Raw genomic sequence first — 26,981 nt, 5'->3', positions numbered from 1 at the left:
AAGAGAGAAAATACTGAGCAAAAGGCTTGATGGACATGCGGTCATGAGTCAGCTAGGTGGGCGTCCTGAGCAAAAGGACGGTTTTCGCACAGGGTTATTTTACCCAGTCTTGACCATATGCTCAGTGAGATCAACACACTGTTTTCTCAACCCAACTGTCAAGTGATGAGGGGCGTTCCGGCGCCGAATCCCATAAACGCTACATTGTGAGATGAAGCAGCTCTGCTACCCTTTGCATCCATCTACAGAAGCAATACTGAGGACATGAGACACGAGTTACATCAGCTAAAAAGAATCCTGGAGAGGAAAAGCCACGCAGGCCAAGAAAAACCATCTAGAATAGTTGAACTGACCAAATTCACTGAGCCCCAGCATGAGGTGTTTCATGAGGTCTTTAGATTGTGTAAAATGGCAGTCACCATCCCTGTGAGTGCAGCTGCCTGTGAAAGGAGCTTTTCAGTGCTGAAACTGATTAAAACTGACTGAAGATCAACTATGGATGATGAAAGACTGAGCAACCTGGGTGCTGTGAGTGCGGAGTCCGAACGAGCCGAGTCCCCGGACATGGAGGAATTTGTAAATAGGTTTGCTTTAAGTCACATGAACCGGAGGATACGACTTTTGTCACTTTGTTTGACACGAGTGTCTTCTGTAAAACTCAGTTTGGCTTCAGCAGCACAAGAATACAAGTTTGATTGACAGGAGTGTGTTCTGCAATACTGCGATTTGTAAATATCATTTGTAAATCAGTTTGCTTCGAATCACAGCAACACAAGAATTAAACTTTTGCAGAAGTGCCTTCTGTTATATATCTATAAGTACCTTCTCTTATTTATTATATATCAGTAAATTTTTTAATTGTGTGAGCTTCATCAATTAAAAAGGCACAATGTTCACAACTGTTTAAGGGTTTTTTTTTAATCAGCTTAGTAATACATTTAAAATCTTATTATGCAGGTCTTCATGATGTAATTCTACATGCCAGTCACTGCCTGCCCAGATTAATGAGGGAGTGACCAAGAAACACCACGGGACCTACAGCGACTTGCCACACAGAAAAACAACAACAAGAAGAGATCAGTTTATGTGCCACCCCTGTGTGAACAATGATCTCAGTCTGGCCACCCCGAGAAAAACCGTCTGGCTCCGCCACTGACGAGTGGGGAGTTAAACTCTCGCGGGTATCAGAGGACCCGCCCCCCACTGTAACCCTAACTGTATAGGCGAGAGGCCGAGGGCTATAGAAGTGGAGATCGGCGCCGCCCAATGCACCTTAAGGGCGTGGTTAGTACTGGGACGGCAGACTGCCTGGGAAGACCAGGTCCTGACACGGGAAGGACTCGGACTTTGATTCTAATTAACAGTGTCATTAATAATGATAATACTGAGTGTTATATTTATTTCTCTCATCTGTTGTGTGGGATATTAAACCATCAGCAGCTGAAGCTGAACAGAGAACAGCAGAGTGACCATGAACTTTAATCCGAGAGAGAGAGAGAGAGAGACTGAATCTCAGATGGGTCTCTACTAGACTTATAGTGCACTACACAGGGACAATAAACTCGTTTCTCCGGCGTCTACAGCGTGCATTTATAAAACACTATAGATTTATATTATTGTCGAATCAAGGAACTAAAAGTCTGAATCACGGTGAAAAACAAGCACCATCATGGATTCAAACAAAGATCGGCTAATGTCAAACTTAAAGCGTTCATTCTGAGGAGAATAAACATTCGTGTCTTTTCTAAACCACATTACTGACTGATAATTTATTACCAATGAAAACATTCCTGAATTATAAAACTGAGTGTAAAATATTTACATCTCGGGTTCATCAGGTTCGACAGATTTAGGGAGTCAAATTTAAGTAAATAGAAAATGTACATCAGAGGGACATGAAGACAGAGAGCCAGATGTGCTGAGCTTTTTCACTTCCCATGAAATCAAGGGCGTAACTTTGTATTCAAAGTTGGTGGGGCCATTTCCAGGCACGATACTTCCCTTCAAGGGGGGTCAGGGGGCATGGTCCCCCTGGAGAAAATTTAGAAAGATCCCGTTTTAAGGCTTAATTTTGATGCATTTTGAGATGCGTACTATGGCCTCACTACTTTTATGAAAACCATTTCAGGGCAGGCTGTCAATGGGTATGCAGTGAAAGGCTGGAAACATGATGGACCAAACAAATGTAGAACTGGGGGGGGAATCCTGCCCCAGAAAATTTTGTGAATCTTCACACATAAATAAAGCAATCTGATGCACTCTGATGGGTAAAAGGTGGTAAAATATACCTACCAAATACTCTCTTGCACACTGGTTGATTGAACATACTTTACATATGAACTATATACACATTACACATTATTACTAGATTCTGTGGAAGGACTTGTGTCCTGCAGTACAACTGCTATATGAAAAAATACACAATAAACAGTATCATCTTAAAACATTCATTGCCATCTTTTTATTGTTGATTCTAGTGTCACAAAAAAAAACAATAGGGCCACCAACAATGCTCAGTCAAAACAGATACAAACTAAGGGGTAAGGGATAGCACATAAACAGGACTACTCAAAACTAAACCAGGACTATACACGAGCCAGGTCTAAACCAGAACTTCAATGTTTCAGCCAGGGCAAACACGGATCACATCAGGACTAAACCAAGGCTAAACCACAAACAAGAGCAAACTAAACTAGAGTTAATATAATAATAAACTAGATTATACCTGGACTAAACCAGGATTACACCTAGCAATAAGAAAGGAGAACTAAAGTCAGTGAAATGCTATAATATTACGTTATAACGAGGCAATATGACATCATTACTTACATTTGATTGTTTTCGGAAAAATCTCCGGATATCAACTGGCATTTTTTCCGACATGACACCACCGCTAACCTGCCATCACCATTCAACACCACACGCGTTATGTAGAACTAGAATACCAATAGTTCTAGACGTTGCTACCAATGAGTCGTTGGTTGCTACACACATAGCAGAGAGCTGCCGCCAATCAGGTTACAGCTCTCAAAACAGCAGCTAAGCGGCGGCAACAGCGGGGCTTGTCATTCATGAGATAAAACAGGGGAAAACAGTCGCGCGTGTCTCTAAACGTTCGGAAAAGGCGTGAAATGTTGGTGGGTACTGTCCCCTGCCCTGTCAAAGTTGGTGGGGACATGTCCCCACCTGTCCTTATTAAAGTTACGCCTGTGCATGAAATTAGTAATAATTTATATCTGCTAGTGGCTATATTTATTACTGTATTAGATTATTTGAATTATTCAAAAATCGACAGAAAGACGGTTACTATGGTCGGCTCCATTTAATTTTTTTTTTTATTTAAAAGCCTATTTTTTCCTTCAATTCTTTGGCATTAACGTCTCATTTTAGTTTTCAAATTTTGTATTCCCGAGATCATTTCCACCATGTCACTGCTGCTCACACAGAGGGCAGTTAGTTTGAGTCTCAGGTGCAGTTTGTGGGATTCGTTACAGTGTTGTAGTAAATTTCACAGTGAGTTCAGACACATCGCAGTCGGATCAAGTCCCGTTTTGTGCTGCAGCTTCTCACATACGTCCATCTGACCCAAAGACTCTGTGACAAATCATCAGTGTGCAGTGAACAGAAACAATCTTCCTCCTCAGGACACTGATGATGAAGCTAAAACCTCTGCTTCAGTCTCACTATTAGAGAATGGGTCTTACTGAGGAGCAGGTCATGTGACTCTCAGAGAGATGATCTTACCCCAGTGTCTCCAGTTTACAGTGAGGATTCTCCAGTCCAGCACAGAGACGCTTCACTCCTGAGTCTCCCAGATTATTCCAGGACAGATTCAGTTCTCTCAGGTGTGAGGGGTTTGATCTCAGAGCTGAACTCAGAGCAGCACAGCCTTCATCTGAGACACCACACCGCCGCAACCTGCAGAGACACAATGACACACACTTCATCAACAGATTTAATACTGACTTTAAAGATGATGAGTGTAGTGGTCTAACAAAGTCAAAACACTTTGGATGCTGTTTAGTTGTTACGCGCTTATCTCCAGAGGTGGACAGTAATGAAGTACATTTACTTGAGTTCTGTACTGAAGTCCACTTTTTGAGTATCGGTACTTTTACTTAAGTATTTTTTTTGGAAACTTATGACTAACTTCACTACATTTGAAAGACAAATATCGTACTTTTTACTCCACTACATTTCTATCAGGGTCCTCGTTACTATGAAGCGGCTTTGAAAGTGGATGGTTTTTCATTTCTTTTCTAAAACGTGATTGTTTATTCGCAGGTGACACTGAGACAGTCTATCAGTAATCACGAGGGTCACGTCACAGCCGTAGACTGGATAAAATCAAGTTCAGTGATTTCTCCACAGCATTATTTGAAGACGATCAGTTGATGGCAGAATGGAAGGAGGCGGTTCTTCTGGGGAATGAACGCACCCATGGCCATACCGAGAACCCATCTTTCAGTTTTCTGAAAGGAATAAAGAGTTGTTTCGTTTTAAATGTTTGCTTTGTTTACCTAAAATGAACCACATCACGGCCTACAAAAACTCGCTGTCCGACCTGCGGAAGCATATTGAGGTCTGTAAGCGTTTTATTCCAAGAGAAAGCTTGCAGTGAAGTTGTCTGTGCTTTTAGAGCGAGCGATAATGTTGCAATAGCTATGCAGTCTGGTTAGTCAAATGACTTTCTATGGATTTTCCTGCCAAGTTGCCGTAGCCTTGTCCACAGCTAATGTTAACTCATAGCTAGTTAACTTGGACACAGTTAGCATGTAAAAACAGAGTTACGCTAACATGAATAACGTTAACTTATCTGAAGTCCTTTCAGAAATATGTTTTAGCATAATCTTGCCAAATAAACAGCATGTAGAAATCTCTCTTTTCTAGTAACATTAGTGACCCAATATTATTTCGAGTTTGAAAAGCGTTTGTTAGCATGTCAGGTGGAGCGTCACTGACTAGCTAGCTTAACGTTAAACCACCATGATGCACAGCATGTGTTCATTTTGTGAATTCACAAAATAATCCAGTCGGTCGCTTCAGAGGCATGAGGTATTATCAGCGCTGTGACAATAATACAACAGTGCGTTGACAGAAAACGTACTTTTAATACTTAAGTATTTTTAAAAGCAAGTACTTCACTACTTTAACTTAAGTAAAAGTTTGACTGGAGAACTTTCACTTGTATCGGAGTCACATTTGACCAGTGGGATCTGTACTTTGACTCTAGTAATGAAGTTGGGTTCTTTGTCCACCTCTGGAAATTAGTAATAATTCAAGACCACTTTAGGATCTTAGTGAAAGAACTACGGAGGAAAACTGCATGGGTTTAATACTGCTTGTTCACTGGGCTGCTTCTGTTACACAGATCTGGCAACCCTGTTCATCGCAGATAGACAGACTGAAAGAAAACTCACAAACACAAACTTTCAACTGTCAGAATATCAACAAGTCAACAAAAGAATAGTTGATGTGGTTTGCAATTTATTTTCAGTTATTTTCTCTTTTTTATTCTTTTTTTCCACCTTTTCACTTTCCATGTCGCTGCTGCTTTGAAACCCTGCTGCTCACACACAGGGCAGTTAGTTTGTGTCTCAGGTGCAGTTTTTTTATTTATTTTGGGATTGCAGATTGTAATGCATAAATTCATCAAACCAACAGCATCATCTCTTCTGCATTCCATACATTTTCAGTATTGATGAACTTTATACAGTTTGGGAGAGATTAAGCGTTTACATAAAAGGAGAATAAAGAGAGTGACGGGTAAGTCCAGGAGAGGTTAGAGAAGAGGAGATTAAATAAAATTACAGATTTGAAAGATAAGAAGGGGTTCAACATACATGTGCATCTACAGTAAAGTTAAAGTTGCAGGAACTTTCCAGAATCGTTCACGTGACACCTCCACAAAGTCTGGTCGGATGGGTTTTACATATTTGACCCACTTTGTCCATCACTTAATAAACAGAGTTTCCTTGAGACGGAGAGAGAAAGTGATCCTTTCCATATTGTAAACCTCATTTACTCTATTTATCCATTCTTGTATTGTAGGGGGTTCAGGGAGCAGCCGGCGTCTCGTAAGCGCTTTTTTGCAGGCACATATTAAAATACCAAACAAATATTCATCAGCGCACCTTGCCTGGAAGTCAACATGTCCTAAAAATAAAGGAAGAAACTGAAAGGGCAGGTCAGTATCAGACATCTTTCTGAATGCATTATGAATCTCTGCCCAGAATGGTTTGATCACTGGGCCGTCCCAAAACATATGCCAATGGTCAGCTTCTTGAGACGCGCACTGTCTCCAACATTTAGCATCTCCTCCCGCCACACGTACTTTTTGCTTTGGTGTGATAAAAGAACGAATAAAACACTTCCATCCAAACTCCCTCCACATCTGAGAGTTTGTACATTTCCACTGGAGTTCACACACGTTCAGCCAGACCTCGTCTGATATTGGAAGGTCTCTCTCTCTCTCTCTCTCTCTCCCCCACTTTTCTCTGATGTATTCTGTTGTGTGTCTTTGTCGTCAATAGGCCTTTGTGAATTCTAGAGATAATGCCCTTATTGAGATTATTTTGGTAGGCGTCCAGGAGTACTTTCAATACAGGATCATCCATATCCGTTTTATGTCTAATATTATGTTCAAAATAAGTTCGTATCTGGAGGGATCTAAAAAAGTCAGATTTTTCAAGTTGATATTCCTTCCTCAGACTTTCAAAGTCCTTCAATTTTCCTGGAGTTGTAAGTGAATAAAATGATGTTATTCCTCTCGAAATCCAAGATTTAAATCTATAATCCATTTCGTTTGGTTTGAATCCGGGGTCATAGGCACACCACTGAATTATCTGGAAATTATTCTCCAATTTGTATTCTTCCTTTAACGTATTCCAAATATTTAATTGCGCTTTGATCCCTGGGTTTTCAATATTATTTCTGAATCTTCCCAAATTTTTATGAGCCAATATGGCATGGATCGGTGGGTCAGTCTGAATAGAGAGTTCTAAATCTTTCCATCTTGCATGAAATGCCGAGCTACATATATCGATCAGAGGTTTAACCTGAGCTGCCAAATAATATTCTTTAAAATGAGGTAATGCCATCCCCCCTCCCCCCTTTGGAAGTTGTAGGGTTTTAAATTTGACCCTGGGTTTCTGACCCTGCCATATGAATCTGGAGATGATTTCATTCAGTTCTGAAAACCATTTGAAGGAAATTTCTACAGGAAGTGCTTGAAATAAAGAGAGATCTCTTGGAAGTATATTCATTTTTACACTGTCTATTCTAGGACTGAGGCTGAGGAAAGAGATCGAGTTCCACTTTTGTACGTCTTCTTTCATTTTTGTTCAAAGAGGCTCAGAATTTATCTTTGTTATTGATGTGATTTTTTTTGGTATATTTATATATCCCTAAGTGTTTTAACGAGTTCTGGTCCCAATTAAGATGATATTTCTCTTTAAGGTGTTTAGGAGGTATGTGTTTAAAAGTCAGAATCTGAGTTTTTTGTATGTTCAATTTATATCCTGCAAACTCGCCAAATCTTTCTAAAAGGTCCATTAATTTGACAAATGAACTAGATGGGCTCGTTAAAAATATCAAAACAGCAGCATATAGCGCCACGTTGTGATCATCCCCCTTAATGGTTACGCCTTTGATATCTTCTGTCTGTCTCAGCCACTGTGCTAAAGGCTCTATAGAAAGTGCAGAAAGTAAAGGGGAGAGTGGACAGCCCCGTCTCGCTCCACGCTGTAGTATAATAGCGTCTGAGAGAGAACCGGTTATTTTTATCCGGGCTGATGGTTTGTCATAAAGTGTACACACACCCTGAATGAAATTTTCATGTAAGCCAAATCTTTTAAGGGCCTTATATAGGAAAATGCAGCTGACTGAGTCGAAGGCTTTCTCTGCGTCCGAGCTAATTCTGAGGGCTTCGAGATGATTTTGTTGGATGTAATGCAGTATGTGCAGGGACCGCCTGATGTTCTCCTGAGCTTGTCTTTGCGAGACAAACCCAGTCTGGTCATTATGTATAATCCGAGGGAGGATTTTTCCAGCCTTTTGGCCAGGATGGCTGTATATCATTTATAATCAACGTTTAACACCGAAATGGGTCGAAACGATGCACATTCTAATTTATCCTTTCCCTCTTTAGGGAGAACAGAAATGACCGCCTCCTTCAGGAGGCATTTTTAAATCCACTAAAGTTGCATTGCAAGCCCGAAGAAGACTTGGCATTAATTCAATTCGCAGGGCTTTATACCGCTCTGAAGGGAGACCGTCAGGACCTGGGGATTTGTTTGCTTTCAATCTGGAGATGGCGCTGTGAAGTTCTGCCTCAGTTATTGCTGCTGTTAAGATCCGATTGTGTTCCTCTGAAGCTGCAGGTAGATTAAGAGAGTTGAGAAATTCACCAATCTGCTGTCACACACACTTCATCAACAGATTTAATACTGACTTTAAAGATGATGAGTGTAGTGGTCTGACAAAGTCAAAACACTTCGGATGCTGTTTAGTTGTTACGCGCTTCTCAAACACTGTGTCCGGCTGTTACTCATCCCCGTGTTCAATGATGGCAGGAAGAGGGCAGGCAGGCAGGAAGACAGCAGGTGGTCAGGCAGGCAAGCAGACAAGTAGGCAGGCAAGGCCGGGATAGAAAGAGGTAGACAGCAGGCAGGCGAGCAGGTGGCACACAGTGGTGTAAAATACAATAGATTGCAGAGATCCACAGAAGGGTTATTCAGAGTGAGCCCTCGAGATGAGTATTTAGTGCTCTTAGGGCAAACTCCTATACATGTTTAAAAAAAAAAAAAAAAAGGGTTATTCCAAAGATGGAACTTCCAAAGGGTGAAATCAAAGTCATCTCAGAGTTAAAGGAGAACTGAAGGCAAATTTATCATCAAAATTCTATTCCTCATTTTATTAAATATAGGAATGTATTTTTGATCGCCATTTTGTCACTGCTATGGACCTTGTGCATGTGACGTCATAGTCACGTGATTATCTGTTTACACCGCCATATTGGGGATCATGCTTTCGCAAGTTTGTAAGTGATACCCGCTGTCGCAATGTCGTCTTCTCAAGTCTGCCTCTCGACTTATGCTGAATCCTTGGATGTCACAGCAAAAAAAAAAAAAAACGCTATAGAGATGAGATTGCGGTCTTATGGGTCGACCCATATATCATTAGTGGGTTATTCTCCAAAAATGGTGGAAATGCTGTCACTTACTTTTGTAGACATCAAAATCAGCAAAGTTGACCTGATAATCACCCAAGTTATATATGTTCAATCAATAAAGACTACGGAGCCGTAGAGGGGACATGGTGAATAAAAAAATAACAAAGCGTGGGAACGACTTATAAGGCGTGTGCACGAGATATTAATGCGCGCGCACGAGTTATAACCCGTGCGCACGCTTTGCGTTAAGGCGTGCGCTCGGGTAGTTAAAAGTGAGGGGACGAGTTACAAATCGTTCCCTCGCTTTCATTAAGGCGTGTGCACGAGATATTAAATCGTTCCCTCGCTTTCATTAAGGCGTGAGCACGAGATATTAATACGTGCGCTCGAGTTATAAAGGCGTGCGCACGGGTTATTAAAAAGTGAGGGAACGTCTTAAAACGCGTTCCCTCGGTTTATATCCAAGGCGTGGGAATGATATCCTATGTCGTTCCCTCGACTTATTAAAATATTCCCACAATGTCCTTGTTTTCGTTGATCTCGTTGCCTACACACACACACACACACACACACGTACACACAGGCTGTAGGTCACCATGGTAGCTCCGGAAATACTAGACGCTATTTTATTATATTTTAATACTGGACTCAGATACACAGAAATCCTCGATGCACTTGCATCCCAACATGGCTTTATTATAAGTCTGAGACACCTCAAGAAAGTTCTGAGAGAGAATGGGCTTCGCCGTCGTAGTTTTTCTGACCTAGGAACGACTATAGATTTCATCATCAGCCAACTAAATAGCCCAGGTCGCCTCCACGGGTACCGCTGGATGCACGCAAAGTGTCTGGAACATGGCATTCAGGAAAAAACAGAGGATGTACGGATTATCCTTCAACTACTGGACCCAGAGAGTGTTGCGCTACGCCGTCGTCGTACACTTCAGCGCAGACAGTACTTTTCCAAAGGACCCAATTTCATTTGGCATGTCGATTCTTATGACAAACTAAAACCGTTCGGAATCTGCATAAACGGATGCATAGACGGGTTTTCCCGTAGGATCGTCTGGCTGAAAGCCGCACACACAAGCAGTAACCCGCGAGTGATTGGCAGTTACTATGTGGATGCAGTGGAGAGGTTAGGTGGATGCCCGAGAATCGTACGAACTGATTTTGGAACTGAGAATGTGACTGTGCGAGACATCCAGAAGTTCTTCAGGCGTGACGGAGAAGACGACAGGGCAGGGGACCGAAGCTACATCTCCGGGGCCAGCACTGCAAATCAGCGTATTGAATCTTGGTAGGGCCAGTTGCGTAGACAAGGGGCTGAATACTGGATCGAGTTCTTCGGAGAGCTGAAGAACTTCTGGATGTCTCGCAGAGTCACATTCTCAGTTCCAAAATCAGTTCGTACGATTCTCGGGCATCCACCTAACCTCTCCACTGCATCCACATAGTAACTGCCAATCACTCGCGGGTTACTGCTTGTGTGTGCGGCTTTCAGCCAGACGATCCTACGGGAAAACCCGTCTATGCATCCGTTTATGCAGATTCCGAACGGTTTTAGTTTGTCATAAGAATCGACATGCCAAATGAAATTGGGTCCTTTGGAAAAGTACTGTCTGCGCTGAAGTGTACGACGACGGCGTAGCGCAACACTCTCTGGGTCCAGTAGTTGAAGGATAATCCGTACATCCTCTGTTTTTTCCTGAATGCCATGTTCCAGGCACTTTGCGTGCATCCAGCGGTACCCGTGGAGGCGACCTGGGCTATTTAGTTGGCTGATGATGAAATCTATAGTCGTTCCTAGGTCAGAAAAACTACGACGGCGAAGCCCATTCTCTCTCAGAACTCTCTTGAGGTGTCTCAGACTTATAATAAACAGAGGTGTCAAAAGTATTACCATTTATTACTCAAATAGAAGTATAGATACTATGGTTTAGAAATACTTTTCATGAAGTAAAAGTATCAACTGAAGCTTTTTACTCAAGTAAAAGTAAAAAGTATACTGATTTCTAAACTACTTTAAAGTACAAAAGTAAAAGTAATGAAAGAGGAAAAAATGCTATTAAGGACAAAGGCGCAGCCTAGAAGTCCGCATACAGTCCATTCTCCTGACCCATTAAAATGTGTTTCATGGAGCACAAGTAATAATGACTTGTTGTCTGTAAGTGTTGTAAAGGTGTAAAACTTCATACCTCAGAAGTAAGTTATCAATACATTTTTATTGAAAATGTATATATTAAAACACACACACACACACACACACACACACACACACACACACAAACATGTCTCGACCACATCACCCCATCCTACTGATCCACACAGATGGAAAAAACAACTAAAGTAATACGATTTATTTGAAAAGATTGCAGCATTGTAATGTCCAAAATATTGTATAACGCAATATTTTTGCAGTATGCTGGCAATCATTTTGTGTCCAAAGTTGCATTGCATTCACTGTCTAAACGGCAGTAATAATACAGTATTTGAATGCTATGAATGAATGAATGAATGAATGAATGAATACTACACTAACACTACTGTAAAATTACAGTTTTTTTCTTTTTCATATGGGACGTGCAGTAGAGGCAGCAGGTTCCAGTTAAAATGCAAGAAAAACACTTTCTCATCCCTACTAGTTACTGGCTCACCGAGAGAAGTCAACAGAATGTTTGTGTTCCAGCAATGCGAGGCTGAACACAGGCGAAGAGAGAAAGGGCGGCCGCTGGAATGCCGACACACTACAAGCTAATATAATGTTTACTAAGCTAAGACCTGTCACTTTACTCACTAACCCCCACCAAGATACCATAACTGCGTTTGTAAACTTAACCTGACTCAGAAAAGAGAATGCCGCATGGTTCGTGGGGGGGGGCGTCGTGGGGATTCCACTCCTGACAAACGAACGAGAGCCCGCAATTTACTAACGGTGCTGAAGTCAGAGCTCTGATTGCTGTGTGCTTGGAGCGCCCTGAGTGGCAGTTTATTAGGTGGACAAAGTAATATAAGTAATATAAAGATTGGCGCAATGAAATGCAAGTAACGAGATTATAAACGTAACGAAGTAAAAGTAAATGCTTGAAAATGTAACGAGTAGAGATAAAAAGTAGGTTGAAAATTATTACTCCAGTAAAGTAGAAAGTACCAAAATTTCTACTTAAGTAAAGTAACGAAGTATTTGTACTTCGTTACTTGACACCTCTGATAATAAAGCCATATTGGGATGCAAGTGCATCGAGGATTTCTGTGTATCTGAGTCCAGTATTAAAATATAATAAAATAGCGTCTAGTATTTCCGGAGCTACTATGGTGACCTACAGCCTGTGTGTACGTGTGTGTGTGTGTATGTGTGTGTGTGTGTAGGCAACGAGATCAACGAAAACAAGGACATTGTGGGAATATTTTAATAAGTCGAGGGAACGACATAGGATATCATTCCCACGCCTTGGATATAAACCGAGGGAACGCGTTTTAAGACGTTCCCTCACTTTTTAATAACCCGTGCGCACGCCTTTATAACTCGAGCGCACGTATTAATATTTCGTGCTCACGCCTTAATGAAAGCGAGGGAATGATTTAATATCTCGTGCGCACGCCTTAATGAAAGCGAGGGAACGATTTGTAACTCGTCCCCTCACTTTTAACTACCCGAGCGCACGCCTTAACGCAAAGCGTGCGCACGGGTTATAACTCGTGCGCGCGCATTAATATCTCGTGCACACGCCTTATAAGTCGTTCCCACGCTTTATTTTTTTATTCACCATGTCCCCTCTACGGCTCCGTAAAAGACTGTTCTTGTAATGTAAAAATAAAGTCTATTGGTCTAAAAATTAATATTTAATTTTAGCTACTTATTTAAAATGGCAAGTTCATAGAATCGCCATGTCACTCTGATAATACATGGAAGTGGAATCATATACTTTTATATAAATATACATTTCTGAATTAAATTAATCTAACTTACATTAACATTACATGCAATGACTAAACAATAAAATAGTTAAAAAATGGCTAAATATTATTAATAATATTAAATAAATATGTGTCACCCAAAATTATGTCACTGGTGTTACTGCTACACAACACTTATTTTGAAATTTGCATTGACTCTTGGGAGTTCCTTGTGATCAAGAGGTCATTTGAGGACGTGTGGTGGTCAGAGACATCAGGTCAGTCAGATGGCTTACTTCATTGCTTTAAAAATGTCATGATTTCTTGTAGAATTCTGCATGAAGCTTTAAAGCCGACCTGGCGACTTGTCCAGGGTGAACCCCGCCTTTCGCCCGTAGTCAGCTGGGATAGGCTCCAGCTCGCCTGCGACCCTGTAGAACAGGATAAAGCGGCTACAGATAATGAGATGAGATGATATGAGCTTTTAAGCCTGTCATTTGTATTACTCAGTTTATAGCCATGGGAGTGAAATAATGAACATAAAACTTGAATACATAAAAGATTTTGATATCACTGAAAACATGTGGTCTGACACACAGCAGCCATTTTGTTGAAATTGTAGTTTTCCCCAAAAAATGTCATTAGGGTTACCATCATTGGGGTTACTCTTCTTCCTGGCAAAACCAGTAACACCAATGACATTCCTGTACAGTATAAATGACCCACATAAAAGCTACAAAAAATACATTAGGAGGAGAAAAAACTTAAATAATGGTTTTAAATGGTTTAATTATTGTATAGCCATCATTATGCTATTGTACTTTTCTATTTGTCAGGTATGGCCAAATTGAGTGCTGCTGAAAAGCAGAAATTATACAGGCAGCGGAGAGATGCAGACCCTGTACGCAGGGCAGAGTACTTGGAGAAAAGGTGTCAGGGTTATGTCAATGATATCCTGACCAAAAAAAGGAAGAATGTAGGAGAGTTAAGTGAAAGGGAGAAGAGGGCTCAGAGGAAGGCATGGCGTGTTAACCAGGCAAGACGCAGACAGCAAATGAGAGCAGTCCAGACAGTCTTGACAGACATTATTGGAGCTGTTCCACCAACACAGGAAGACCAGTCAGAGCCACAAACATTGCAATACCGACCAGAAGTGATTGAGAGCCATCATTGTGGGCAATGGTGTATTGTGAAGTATGATGAGCAGCCATACCCTGGCATTATCCTGATGGTGGAGGAACAGAATGTCAAAATTAAATGCATGCACAGGAGCAGCAAGTATGACCTGAACAAGTTCTACTGGCCATCCCCAATAGAAGATGTGAACTGGTATGGGGAAGATCAAGTAATGTGCCTTATGCTCGAGCCAGTTGCTGTTAACAAGAGATACATCCAGTTGGATGACAAGATTTGGGCGTATCTGAAAGAAGAGCTGGGACTTTAAAAGGAGAGGTTAAAATAGGGAAATTAGAGTTGGAAAATGAGTTTATCTCCAAAAAAAGGGGAGTATTATGTTCTTGTACGTCATTGGTGTTATGGCACATCACTGGCGTTACTTCGTGTTTTTTTCAGTGATGTCCTGTTATACATGAATTATTGTTACTATCCAGCAACATTTTCTTTTTGATCAGTTATGTATTCATTAGCTCATATTTTAAAGGCAAATTCTTGGATACTATTTGAATATTCTTCAACTACTTTTGGTTTTACAAGGAAAAAATTGATGGCGCAAGTCAAATGGATTTACATAATGTTGATTATTTACATTTTTTAATAAAGTTGCACATGTTCAATCAAATATTTTTGTTGGTTTTATGTTTATTTTATGTTTCCCAGATTCCACCTTTTCTGGAGAATGACCCTAGTAAGAGTGAAACCAAATCTGCGCTTGATTGTTCAAGTAATGAGCTGCCAGACGCAAGTTACCCCGATGCATATCACTATCTAATCAACACGCCAGGGGGTTACAGTGGTCAGTCACTAAAAGCCTACAAGTCACTAGAAGCTTACAGATATTTCTCCTCAGGATGGGGACGGAACGTGCTAGTTCATATGCGTGAAAAGCGTTTTGTTATTTCTTCACAGGTGCGTACCATACATCGACTTTTCAGAATAGATCTTATTTGCATATCGCCATTATCGATGTTGAAACGAAACATAATCCTGTTTGAACAAAAATAAGAACTTATAGTAATACAAATAGTACCAGGGTCGAGGAATACTCAACGGCTCAGCAACAAACCACTCTGCTTGACTTTTCTGGCCGCGAGTGGGCATGATTGAAAATGGAAAGTATACTTGTATTGACTAAATTGGAACGGACTCGCCGTTTTATCTTCCTGGGACCTTGCCTCTCAGCCCGCTCATGCGCAGCCGCGCAGCCTCTCAGGCCGCTCGCGCGCAGCCTCTCAGGCCGCTCGCGCGCAGCCTCTCAGGCCGCTCGCGCGCAGCCTCTCAGGCCGCTCGCGCACAGTCAATGTGTGGATCATATGCGAGCAGGATGGTGTTATTGTGAGTGGCCACTGCACATGTATGGCAGGTCTGGGAGAAGTCTGCTCACACGTAGCAGCAACACTTCTTCCTCCGCTCTTGATCAGCGGGGAACCGGTAAAACGATAAACCCTTCGCGCTTTTTCTGTTAGAGCACCCTACTGCCACACAACAAGCCATTCTGACTGAAAATGTTAATCACTCCCCAAAAACTTCCGCGTGTGAAGTGAGCTGCGGCTTGATACCCAATATGGCGGATAAACAAACTTGACCTCTGACGTAGGTGCACAAGGTCCATAGCAAGTTTTGAGTGTTTGAAATATGCCATGCAATATATATCACTCCATATGTCAAAGCAGTGGCCGTAATCGAGATTCGTTGAGACCTGTGCAAGACATCGTAGGACGGAAGTAAAACTTACAGCGGAAATCAAAGTGACCAACATCTGCCAACGTTCCCTGTGTCTGAAATCACTCGCTCGTTCCCGACTCCCTATGTAGGGAATTACTGGATAGTGAGCTCACTGGTAAAATGAAAACACACTTTCGGACACTAGTCCGTCGCGCTGGTATTTACGTCATTACTGTCGCACAATTAAAACGTGCCAGATCAGTCGGCTGGTGGGTTTCAAAATAATAAATACACGCATGTGTTTTTGTGATAAATCCATATTATACTGAGCGTATTTCACACAATCAACACAAAGTACCTGCAGCTTTCAGTTTTTTTTTAAATCAAGGCTGAATACTTTCTTCTCTGCCGCAGACTTTTATTAAATCAAATTTGAGACTTTTAATTTGATTTCTTTCAGCGTGACCGCAATGCATGATGGGATATATTGCTGTGGTCAGTGACCATCGCTGTACACTATTTTTCATGGTGCATTGTGGGATACTTTGAGTGCACTATATAGGGTGCAAATAATCCTCACTTAGGTTTCGGACAGCGCTACAAAATGGCGTCCCCACTATACAGTGCCCTATATAGTGAGTAGGGAGCGATTTCAGACACAGGGGTTGTCAAAAGATGCGCGCGCCCTCTTTCGAATGCTGATGCAATCAAGCCGGAAGTTTTGTTTGTTCTGATAGCGATCAGGAAAGTTTGAAAAAAGTAGGCAGTAATCATCATTTAAACTCTTTTGTGCAATATTTCGTTTGGAAAACAGTTTTCAAAATGGCGGCGCTGACACCTGGCTGACACTTCACGTTTCGAAGTCTCGCACAAGTCTCGTGAAGATCGCGCAGATAAGCGACGCCTGCCATGGACCAAACGAACTAAATCCAACATGGCTAAAAACCGAATAGGCCGATAAGTATAATATTTAATTGCAATTAGTTGCCAATACGAGTCACGATATAAGGTTACTAAAACCGAAACCATAATTGAATAACATGTTAAGAAATAAAGCAAGTTTAAAAATGACTTCAGTTCTCCTTTAAGTCTAATTGTTCAAGCATAGCTTTGAAGCGGTTTAAATAAATAAATAAATAAAACGCCACAACTACTGGTCTCCAGCATCTTCCATTGTCTAACTGAGACTCGACTGAGCACACGGAGGGCACCATCTTCTACCTGAACAGGTGACCTAAGGCTCCGTCAAAATAAAAGTTCCAAGCTGAGTGCCAGTAAATCGAAAGCAAAAAATATGAATCTCTAAACCAAAGCAAGTTTAAATTAAAGTTTGGCTCCTACAATGAGTGTGGAAAATTAACTTTATTATTCAGAACGTCATGAGGATTTAATATCACCTGTTCATTAGAATAAACATCGCGAGTTGGCCTAGTGGTTAGCGTGTCTGCCTCTCGACTGGGAGATTGTGAGCTGTATTCGCGATCGAGTCATACCAAAGACCATCATAAAAATAGCACCGACTGCCATCTGGTGAGGCACGCTGCAATACAGATACGACTGACCAAGAAACAATTCGAGAAACGCTGTCGAATTGGCTGAGAATCACCTACATCAACGTCATGCTCAATTAGGTGTGTACGAGTTGGAACATCACTAAATAAACACAAATATTCCCTAATAAGAGCAGACAATTGAGCAGAACGCCCCGGGGACAGATGCCCAAGTACAGTCTCAAGGCTAGACAATGTTTGAGTTCCTGAGCCTACCCCGCAACCTTCTCTCATCAGGTGCAGTCACACCATCATCATCCAGCACAGCCAGACTGCTAGACACATACCCTCGGCTCACTTGTGACTTGGACTTTAATGACACTGTTAATTAGAATCAATGATGACAATACTGAGTGTTATATTTATTTCTCTCATCTGTTGTGTGGGATATTAAACCATCAGCTTCAAATTCAAATAAGCTAATATATATTTGAAGCTGAACAGAGAACAGCAGAGTGACCATGAACTTTAATCCGCGAGAGAGAATCTCAGATGGGTCTCTACTAGACTTATAGTGCACGACACAGGGACAATAAACTCGTTTCTCCGGCGTCTACAGCGTGCATTTATAAAACACTATAGATTTATATTATTGTCGAATCAAGGAACTAAAAGTCTGAATCACGGTGAAAAACAAGCACCATCATGGATTCAAACAAAGATCGGCTAATGTCAAACTTAAAGCGTTCATTCTGAGGAGAATAAACATTCGTGTCTTTTCTAAACCACATTACTGACTGATCATTTATTACCAATTAAAACATTCCTGAATTATAAAACTGAGTGTAAAATATTTACATCTCGGGTTCATCAGGTTCGACAGATTTAGGGAGTCAAATTTACAGTAAATAGAAAATGTACATCAGAGGGACATGAAGACAGAGAGCCAGATGTGCTGAGCTTTTTCACTTCCCATGAAATTAGTAATAATTTATATCTGCTAGTGGCTATATTTATTACTGTATTAGATTATTTGAATTATTCAAAAATCAGCAGAAAGACGGTTACTATGGTCGGCTCCATTTAATTTTTTTTTTTATTTAAAAGCCTATTTTTCCTTCAATTCTTTGGCATTAACGTCTCATTTTAGTTTTCAAATTTTGTATTCCCGAGATCATTTCCACCATGTCACTGCTGCTCACACAGAGGGCAGTTAGTTTGAGTCTCAGGTGCAGTTTGTGGGATTCGTTACAGTGTTGTAGTAAATTTCACAGTGAGTTCAGACACATCGCAGTCGGATCAAGTCCCGTTTTGTGCTGCAGCTTCTCACATACGTCCATCTGACCCAAAGACTCTGTGACAAATCATCAGTGTGCAGTGAACAGAAACAATCTTCCTCCTCAGGACACTGATGATGAAGCTAAAACCTCTGCTTCAGTCTCACTATTAGAGAATGGGTCTTACTGAGGAGCAGGTCATGTGACTCTCAGAGAGATGATCTTACCACAGTGTCTCCAGTTTACAGTGAGGATTCTCCAGTCCAGCACAGAGACGCTTCACTCCTGAGTCTCCCAGATTATTATAGGACAGATCCAGGTCTCTCAGGTGTGAGGGGTTTGATCTCAGAGCTGAACTCAGAGCAGCACAGCCTTCATCTGAGACACCACACTGCAACAACCTGCAGAGACACAATGACACACACTTCATCAACAGATTTAATACTGACTTTAAAGATGATGTGTCTGATGATGGACTGTCTGCCTTCTCTTGTCCAATCACAAGATATTATTAACTCTGACCAATTATTAAAGCTATTTTTGATTATTCTTGACATCGAGTCTACAAGAGGTGTAAAGGTTTTACTGGTTTAAGGAAAAAAGAAAAAAGAAACCTGACTCATCTGTGTTTAACAGGGTTTTCATTAGTAACCGATTGCCGATCGAAATCATCGGTTGTAATGACGTCTGAATCGGTTGTTTTTCGGCCAAATGCAATTTTCCCGTAATTGTTCAAACTTTCTCGTTGGACTTACTTGATAAGGAACGTCGTTACTTGTGCGCCGTTTGGTTGCTGAGGCTGTGTACATGTGACTAGATAAAAGGTGGGAACCGATTGGCTAATCCTTCTTATATCGTCCAATCATTTCGCGCGTATTAAATTATAGCATATCACACGGTTCCCACATGGTAAGATGGCGACCCTATCCTGTATGGTATAGCATGATGGCGACCGCGAAAAAATGAAAGCGAACGCTGTTCAATTTCGGCTTCACAGAAAAAAAAAAAAGAAAGGTAAGTCTCGCGGAAAATGCCCAGCAGTGTTCTCCACAGGCGCTTTTAAAGTGGCGCACCGCCACGTTATAATTCTGGCCCGCCACCCTTCCCTTGGCCAAAAAAACCCCAAAAAACCCCCCGTGACTTCATCAGTATTCACCAAATAAATCGTAAAGTATAAATTTGAAACTATTTAACACGCAGAAGACCATTAAACGAATGCATACGGGGCGACCTGAAGTGGCCAAAATAACGAGCCAGCAGCTAAATAACACTGCGCGTGTTTGTAGCATTATTGTCAAACGGGTACGCTATCGTCTTTTCTGACCCTACACCGTTACAGTAATCATATAACAGCACACACACACACACACACACGCTAGTTAAGTTCAGGTCTTTTATTTTGCGTATCTGTGATTGTGTAGGCGAGAGCTGCATTTTCCCGCTGCTTCAGTGTTTGTTTACTGCAGGACTTCTGGGCTCCTGGGTCAAAGGACCCGAACTACGGAGGCCGGGTGGCTTTGTAGTGCCAGTCTCGGGCACGCGCACCAGCTGGTGCATGGATTGGAGTGCTTTCACCCAATTAACATTAATTATGTGTATTGTAAAAAATATATGCATTTATTGTAATTGGGTATTTTGTTTATGCATGGAAGTTCATTTATTTTTCTCACACAGAAAAAATATAATTAATTCAGGGATGCGCAACAGGAGCATCAGTCTCAACTGAAATGTCAAATGAGTCTCACATTGACAATAAAGATGATATGTACAGTAAGAATGCGTTAATTTTCTGTAAAATGATTTTAACACTGATTTAGCATTTCCTATCCATTTATTGGCCAGTTTCACTGTCAAAAAAGCCCAAAGTCCATCAGCTTCAGGGGGATTTTGTCCCCCTGGCCCCCCACTGGGGCCCCGCCCCCTCCTTTTATTTTTGAAAAGTGGAGAACCCTGCCCAGTTTGCATTTTAAAAAAGTTATTGCTATTTTGCATGTTTGTCGTTATACATTCGATTTCTTTATTCTGCAAGCGTTGGTGTTGTTCTGATTTCCCAAATCTTGATTGGGTTTTGTGGCGTACGAACTGTAATCGCCATGAGACCCAGGAATGACTTGAATTTCTATTTCAGATGGACCATGGAGAGCTAACGACTGGCTGTTAGAAATTGCAAAATTCGTTTTCGGCTCTGGGCTCCGCCCCCCCGGTCCTCCCACCAGGGCAACATTTCATCTGTTTTCCATACTAATGAAAACCCTGCTTTAACTGTATTTTTATCCCCACGTATCAAATTCTCAGTGTGTTTAATTAGTGCTTTAATGCAGAAGTGAGGAGTTTAATGAGGAATATATTTGTTCTGCATGTTGGACTGTTACAGCCAAATTCAACTGAAAATCAATAATGTACACAAAGAGATTATCTTACCACAGGATCTCCACTTTACAGTGAGGATTCTCCAGTCCAGCGCAGAGACGCTTCACTCCTGAGTCTTCTAGTGTATTCTCAGACAGATTCACTCTCCTCACAGTCAGATGCAGTTCTCTCAGATTGGGGGTTTCTGAGTTGAGCACTGAGGCCAGAGCGTCAGCGCCGCTCCCTTCAATTCTATCACAACTGATACTGAAGGAAATAAAATAAAACATAATAAACTCACCCAAATGATCAAAGTCAGGTTGAGATGAAGCAGGCAGAGTTAGAGGCAGAGTCATATTTATCTGAACAGCTCGGACATTGGATTTGTTCTCTAATTAGTGAGCTACTGAAATGATCACCAGCCCCGTGCTGAAGGGGTTTTATGGAGCGACTCATGATGAGCTCGTTGGAGAACAGTGTGTGTGTGTGTGTGTTGCCAGGTGCTCCTTATTTGTTCCTGGTGCCAGTGATGTACAGACGGGACATGTTCTTCCCCTTACACTCTGTGTGTTGTGTCTCCCTGTCTGACTTTCCCTGTGTGGGGGGGGTAAAGACCTCTCCCAGAAAAGGACACTGCAGTTTGAGACAGAGCTTTTTGTTTCAGAGACAAATAAACACACCAAAGAGCGACAGCATGAAAAAGAATAAAAGCTGTGAGAAGGTCGACACAACAAAAAAGTTACAATTTATAAAAGCTGTCAGGACATTACAACAACAGAATAATTAGCGCGGAATAAATTTACATTAGGCCAAGCAAAAAATAAAAAATAATAAATTGTGCTTTCTGTCACAGGGGTGGCACGGTGGTGTAGTGGTGAGCACCGTCACCTCACAGCAAGAAGGTTGTGGGTTCGAGTCCAGTGGCTGACGGGGCCTTTCTGTGTGGAGTTTGCATGTTCTCCCCGTGTCCGCGTGGGTTTCCTCCGGGTGCTCCGGTTTCCCCCACAGTCCAAAGACATGCAGGTTAGGTTAACTGGTGACTCTAAATTGAGCGTAGGTGTGAATGTGAGTGTGAATGGTTGTGTGTCTCTGTGTGTCGCCCTGTGATGACCTGGCGACTTGTCCAGGGTGAACCCCGCCTCTCGCCCGTAGTCAGCTGGGATAGGCTCCAGCCCGCCCGCGACCCTGTACAGGATAAGCGGTTACGGATAACGGATGGATGGATAATGGAATGGTTTTCTGTCACAACCTCAAAAAATTCAGGGTACGATGGTCAGATTTTGTTCCTTTTCTTTCAGAACCGTATTAAATTGGTACGTACAAACAATTTGGTGACTAAATATCAAACTGAGTTGTGGGTGGTAGAAAAGGGCAACTGGACTTGCTTGAAGATTCTTGAAAACGTTTCACCTCTCGTCCAAAAGGCTTCCTCAGTTCTGTCTGACTAATAGGGAGTATCAGATATTTATCCTCTCCTGGCTCAGAATCAGAATTCTGATGACCAGCTCATCTAAGGCTACGTTTACACTAGACCGTATCTGTCTCGTTTTCTTCGCGGACGCACTGTCCGTTTACATTAACCCCCCTGAAAAAGCGGGGAAACGGGAATCCGCCAGCGTCCACGTATTCAATCTAGATCGTATCAGCTCCGGTGCTGTGTAAACATTGAGAATACGCGAATACGCTGTGCTGAGCTCTAGCTGGCGTCTCATTGGACAACGTCACTGTGACATCCACCTTCCTGATTCGCTGGCGTTGGTCATGTGACGCGACTGCTGAAAAACGGCGCAGACTTCCGCCTTGTATCACCTTTCATTAAACAGTATAAAAGTATGAAAATACTGCAAATACTGATGCAAATACTGCCCATTGTGTATTTATGATTGTCTTTAGGCTTGCCATCCTTCCACTTGCAAGTAATAAGTGATATCACTTATTACTTATTAATCTGATGATATGCGCTGGGATCACACACACAGCGGCTCAGTCCCGAATCGTGGCTTGTTCACTTCACTCGCGCGCTCTGTGAGCTGCGCAGGGCCGGAGTGCGCACCCTCCAGAGGGCACTCGCTGTTCAGGGCGGAGTGATTTGGAGCGCAGGATGCCTGCGGAGCCGAGCGTATCCGCGTATTGGTGTTGCTGTGTGCACGGCTAACGGTTTTAGTGTCAACGCGAATCGTTTTAAGAACGTTAATCTGATGATCCGCTGATTCGACGTAATGTAAACGTAGCCTAAGGTGTCACTGAGGCATCATGTTGGTGTGGGTCGCTGGAGGCTGGGTGTGAATGGCGAGTCATTAGGGTGATCAAAGGATTGCCCGTTAGGGTGATCAATGGCAATCTGACTCTCTCTGTCCTCCTGTGAGTCCCCGAAAACAGCTGGGTCCTGGCGTACACCCAGCCGTCTGGGAAGAGTGTCCAAGACCACCTTGTAGATGGTTGACAAATGATGTCTTAGACCCCCACCTCTGTTCAGTGATGGCCGTTCCAGGTTTACAAAAATGGCTTCTTTGACTCCTCGCTCATACCAACGATCCTCTCTGGCTAAAATGCGTACGTCACAATCCCGAAATGAGTGTCCTTCATTGTTAAGATGAATGTAGACAGCCGAGTCCTGGCCTGAGGAGCTGGCTCTCCTGTGTTGGGCCAAGCGCCTGTATAGCGGTTGCTTCGTCTCCCCAATATACGAATTTGTGCAATTCTCACTGCACTGAATTGCATACACTACGTTGTCCTGTTTGTGTCTGGGTATTCTGTCCTTAGGGTGGACCAGTTTCTGCTTCAGGGTGTTATTGGGTCTGAAATGTACTGCAATGTTGTGTTTGTAGAAGATCCTCCTGAGTTTCTCAGATAGACCAGAAATGTAGGGAATGACAATGTTCTTGCGTTTGTTCCTGTTATCATCCTTGTCAGTTATGTTCCTTTTTATGCTCTTTAGGAAAGCCCAGTTGGGATAACCGCAATTCTGAAGTGCTTTCTTGATATGGTTCTGCTCCTTCTCTTTTCCCTCTAATGTTGTAGGAATGTTCTGAGCCCTGTGTTGCAAGGTCCTAATGACCCCCAATTTATGTTCCAGTGGGTGGTGAGAGTCGAAAAGTAGGTACTGGTCTGTGTGTGGGGGTTTCCGGTAGACCTCGATACTAAGGCTTCTGTCTTGTCTAATGTGTACATCACAATCCAAGAAGGCTAGATTATTCCCACTGACATCCTCCCGAGTGAAGTTGATGTTGCTATCCACTGCATTGATGTGTTTCGAGAAAGCTTCCACCTCCTGGATTTTGATTTTAACCCAAGTATCATCCACGTATCTAAACCAATGGCTGGGAGCAACTCCTGCAAAAGTGGTCAAAGCTATATGTTCCACTTCCTCCATGTATAAATTAGCCACAATAGGGGACACTGGTGATCCCATGGCGCATCCATGCTTCTGTCTGTAGAAACTTTCATTAAACTGGAAATAAGTGGTAGTCAGGCAGAGGTCAAGCAGGGTGCAAATCTGATCCGTGGTGAGTTTCGTTCTATCCAGTAAGGAGCTATCCTGAAGGAGTCGTTTTCTTACAGATTCGACTGCTTCTGTGGTGGGAATGCAGGTGAACAGAGAAGTGACATCGTAGGAAACCATGGTTTCATCTGAATCTAGTTTGAGGTCTGCAACTTTAGAAGCAAAATCTTGGGAATTTTTGACATGGTATGGTGTATTCCCAACCAGAGGAGCCAAGATTGTGGCTAGGTGTTTAGCAATGTTATATGTGACCGAGTTTATACTGCTGATAATAGGTCTGAGAGGAGCTCCTTCTTTGTGAATCTTGGGGAGTCCGTATATGAGAGGCACCGCTTCCCCAGGGTACAATCTGTAGTAAAGAGCTCGGTTGATGGCTTGGTCCTTTTCTAGTTGTTGCAAGCAGCTAACAACTTTCTTTTTGTAACCACTTGTGGGGTCCCTCCTCAATGTTTCATAAGTGGTTGTATCACTGAGGAGACTGGTCATCCTGGAGTGGTAGTCCGCTGTGTTTAGCACCACTGTGCATCTCCCTTTGTCAGCAGGAAGGATGGTGATGTTCCGGTCTCTTTGAAGCACTGTAAGAGCCCTCCTTTCTTGGCTGGTGAGGTTGGAGGGGGGTGCTTTCGCACTGGATAGAGCAGCTGATATCTTCAGTCTAAGTTGTTCTGACTCCGTGTTGGTCAGGTTGTTGTTCCTGATGGCTGTCTCTGTGGCTGTGATGAGTTCTACTACCGGTATCCGCTCAGGTGAAACTGCAAAGTTAAGACCCTTGGATAAGACATCTCTCTCTGGTTGGGTGAGTACCCTGTTGGATAAGTTCTTCACCCATTTCTCTTCTATGTCCGGTTGTGTAGCCTGGTCAGATTTCTTCCTCCAAGTCAGACCTTCTGTCTTGCCAGAGGAGGTGGTTTTAGACAGCAATTTTTGAAATTTGCGCATCTGACGTTCCTTACCTTTGGTGTGTTGTGAAAGCTGTGCCTTCTCAGTGAGATCAGAGACTCGTTCCAAAACTTCACTGGGAAGAAGGGCTGTCAACTCCTCAAACCTCAGTTTAGTCTTGTTCTGGAGAGCATCGATGGTGAAATGTACTTGTCTCACTCTCTCATTGAGAAGCCACTTCTGGGCTTTCTGCAGGATTATCTCAGCTCTGTGTCCTTTAACCGTTGAAAATAGGCGTAGGCTAGTGGGGATAATGTTGGTTTGTCGGCATCTCAGGTTAAAACGCAGGTGGTTTCTGTAGTCTGCCAGTTTTCTGGAACACTTCTCATACTCCCGCACCAGTCGAAGGGTTCTCATCCCAAAATGCGTGGAAACATGTCTGTGAAGATTCTCAATCATCCAGGTCATAGTAAACTGTGGGTGGTAGAAAAGGGCAACTGGACTTGCTTGAAGATTCTTGAAAACGTTTCACCTCTCGTCCAAAAGGCTTCCTCAGTTCTGTCTGACTAATAGGGAGTATCAGATATTTATCCTCTCCTGGCTCAGAATCAGAATCAGAATTCTGATGACTAGCTCATCTAAGGTGTCACTGAGGCATCATGTTGGTGTGGGTCGCTGGAGGCTGGGTGTGAATGGCGAGTCATTAGGGTGATCAAAGGATTGCCCGTTAGGGTGATCAATGGCAATCTGACTCTCTCTGTCCTCCTGTGAGTCCCCGAATTGTGTCCCCTATTGTGGCTAATTTATACATGGAGGAAGTGGAACATATAGCTTTGACCACTTTTGCAGGAGTTGCTCCCAGCCATTGGTTTAGATACGTGGATGATACTTGGGTTAAAATCAAAATCCAGGAGGTGGAAGCTTTCTCGAAACACATCAATGCAGTGGATAGCAACATCAACTTCACTCGGGAGGATGTCAGTGGGAATAATCTAGCCTTCTTGGATTGTGATGTACACATTAGACAAGACAGAAGCCTTAGTATCGAGGTCTACCGGAAACCCCCACACACAGACCAGTACCTACTTTTTGACTCTCACCACCCACTGGAACATAAATTGGGGGTCATTAGGACCTTGCAACACAGGGCTCAGAACATTCCTACAACATTAGAGGGAAAAGAGAAGGAGCAGAACCATATCAAGAAAGCACTTCAGAATTGCGGTTATCCCAACTGGGCTTTCCTAAAGAGCATAAAAAGGAACATAACTGACAAGGATGATAACAGGAACAAACGCAAGAACATTGTCATTCCCTACATTTCTGGTCTATCTGAGAAACTCAGGAGGATCTTCTACAAACACAACATTCCAGTACATTTCAGACCCAATAACACCCTGAAGCAGAAACTGGTCCACCCTAAGGACAGAATACCCAGACACAAACAGGACAACGTAGTGTATGCAATTCAGTGCAGTGAGAATTGCACAAATTCGTATATTGGGGAGACGAAGCAACCGCTATACAGGCGCTTGGCCCAACACAGGAGAGCCAGCTCCTCAGGCCAGGACTCG

At 42.5% G+C, this 26,981-nt stretch overlaps 1 protein-coding gene across 5 annotated transcripts in view; it reads right to left on the bottom strand.

Annotated features, from left to right (window-relative positions):
* Positions 1-26,981, bottom strand: part of LOC132882263 (NACHT, LRR and PYD domains-containing protein 12-like) — a 232,484-nt gene that overhangs the window by 36,596 nt on the left and 168,907 nt on the right. For 2 of the 5 annotated variants that reach the window (XM_060915544.1, XM_060915546.1), the window contains one exon: positions 3,745-3,918. The exons of 1 other annotated variant lie outside the window; for it this stretch is intronic. In XM_060915544.1, the coding sequence (XP_060771527.1) occupies positions 3,745-3,918 (174 nt within the window). Of the gene's footprint in view, positions 1-3,744; positions 3,919-13,400; positions 13,501-18,904; positions 19,079-21,098; positions 21,294-26,981 lie in introns of those variants that run through there. 2 more of the 5 variants (XM_060915545.1, XM_060915549.1) reach the window with 2 other exon arrangements.

The sequence above is a fragment of the Neoarius graeffei genome, chromosome 2, assembly GCF_027579695.1.
Source record: "Neoarius graeffei isolate fNeoGra1 chromosome 2, fNeoGra1.pri, whole genome shotgun sequence".
NCBI lineage: Eukaryota > Metazoa > Chordata > Actinopteri > Siluriformes > Ariidae > Neoarius > Neoarius graeffei.
This window is presented reverse-complemented; position numbering and strand designations above follow the sequence as displayed.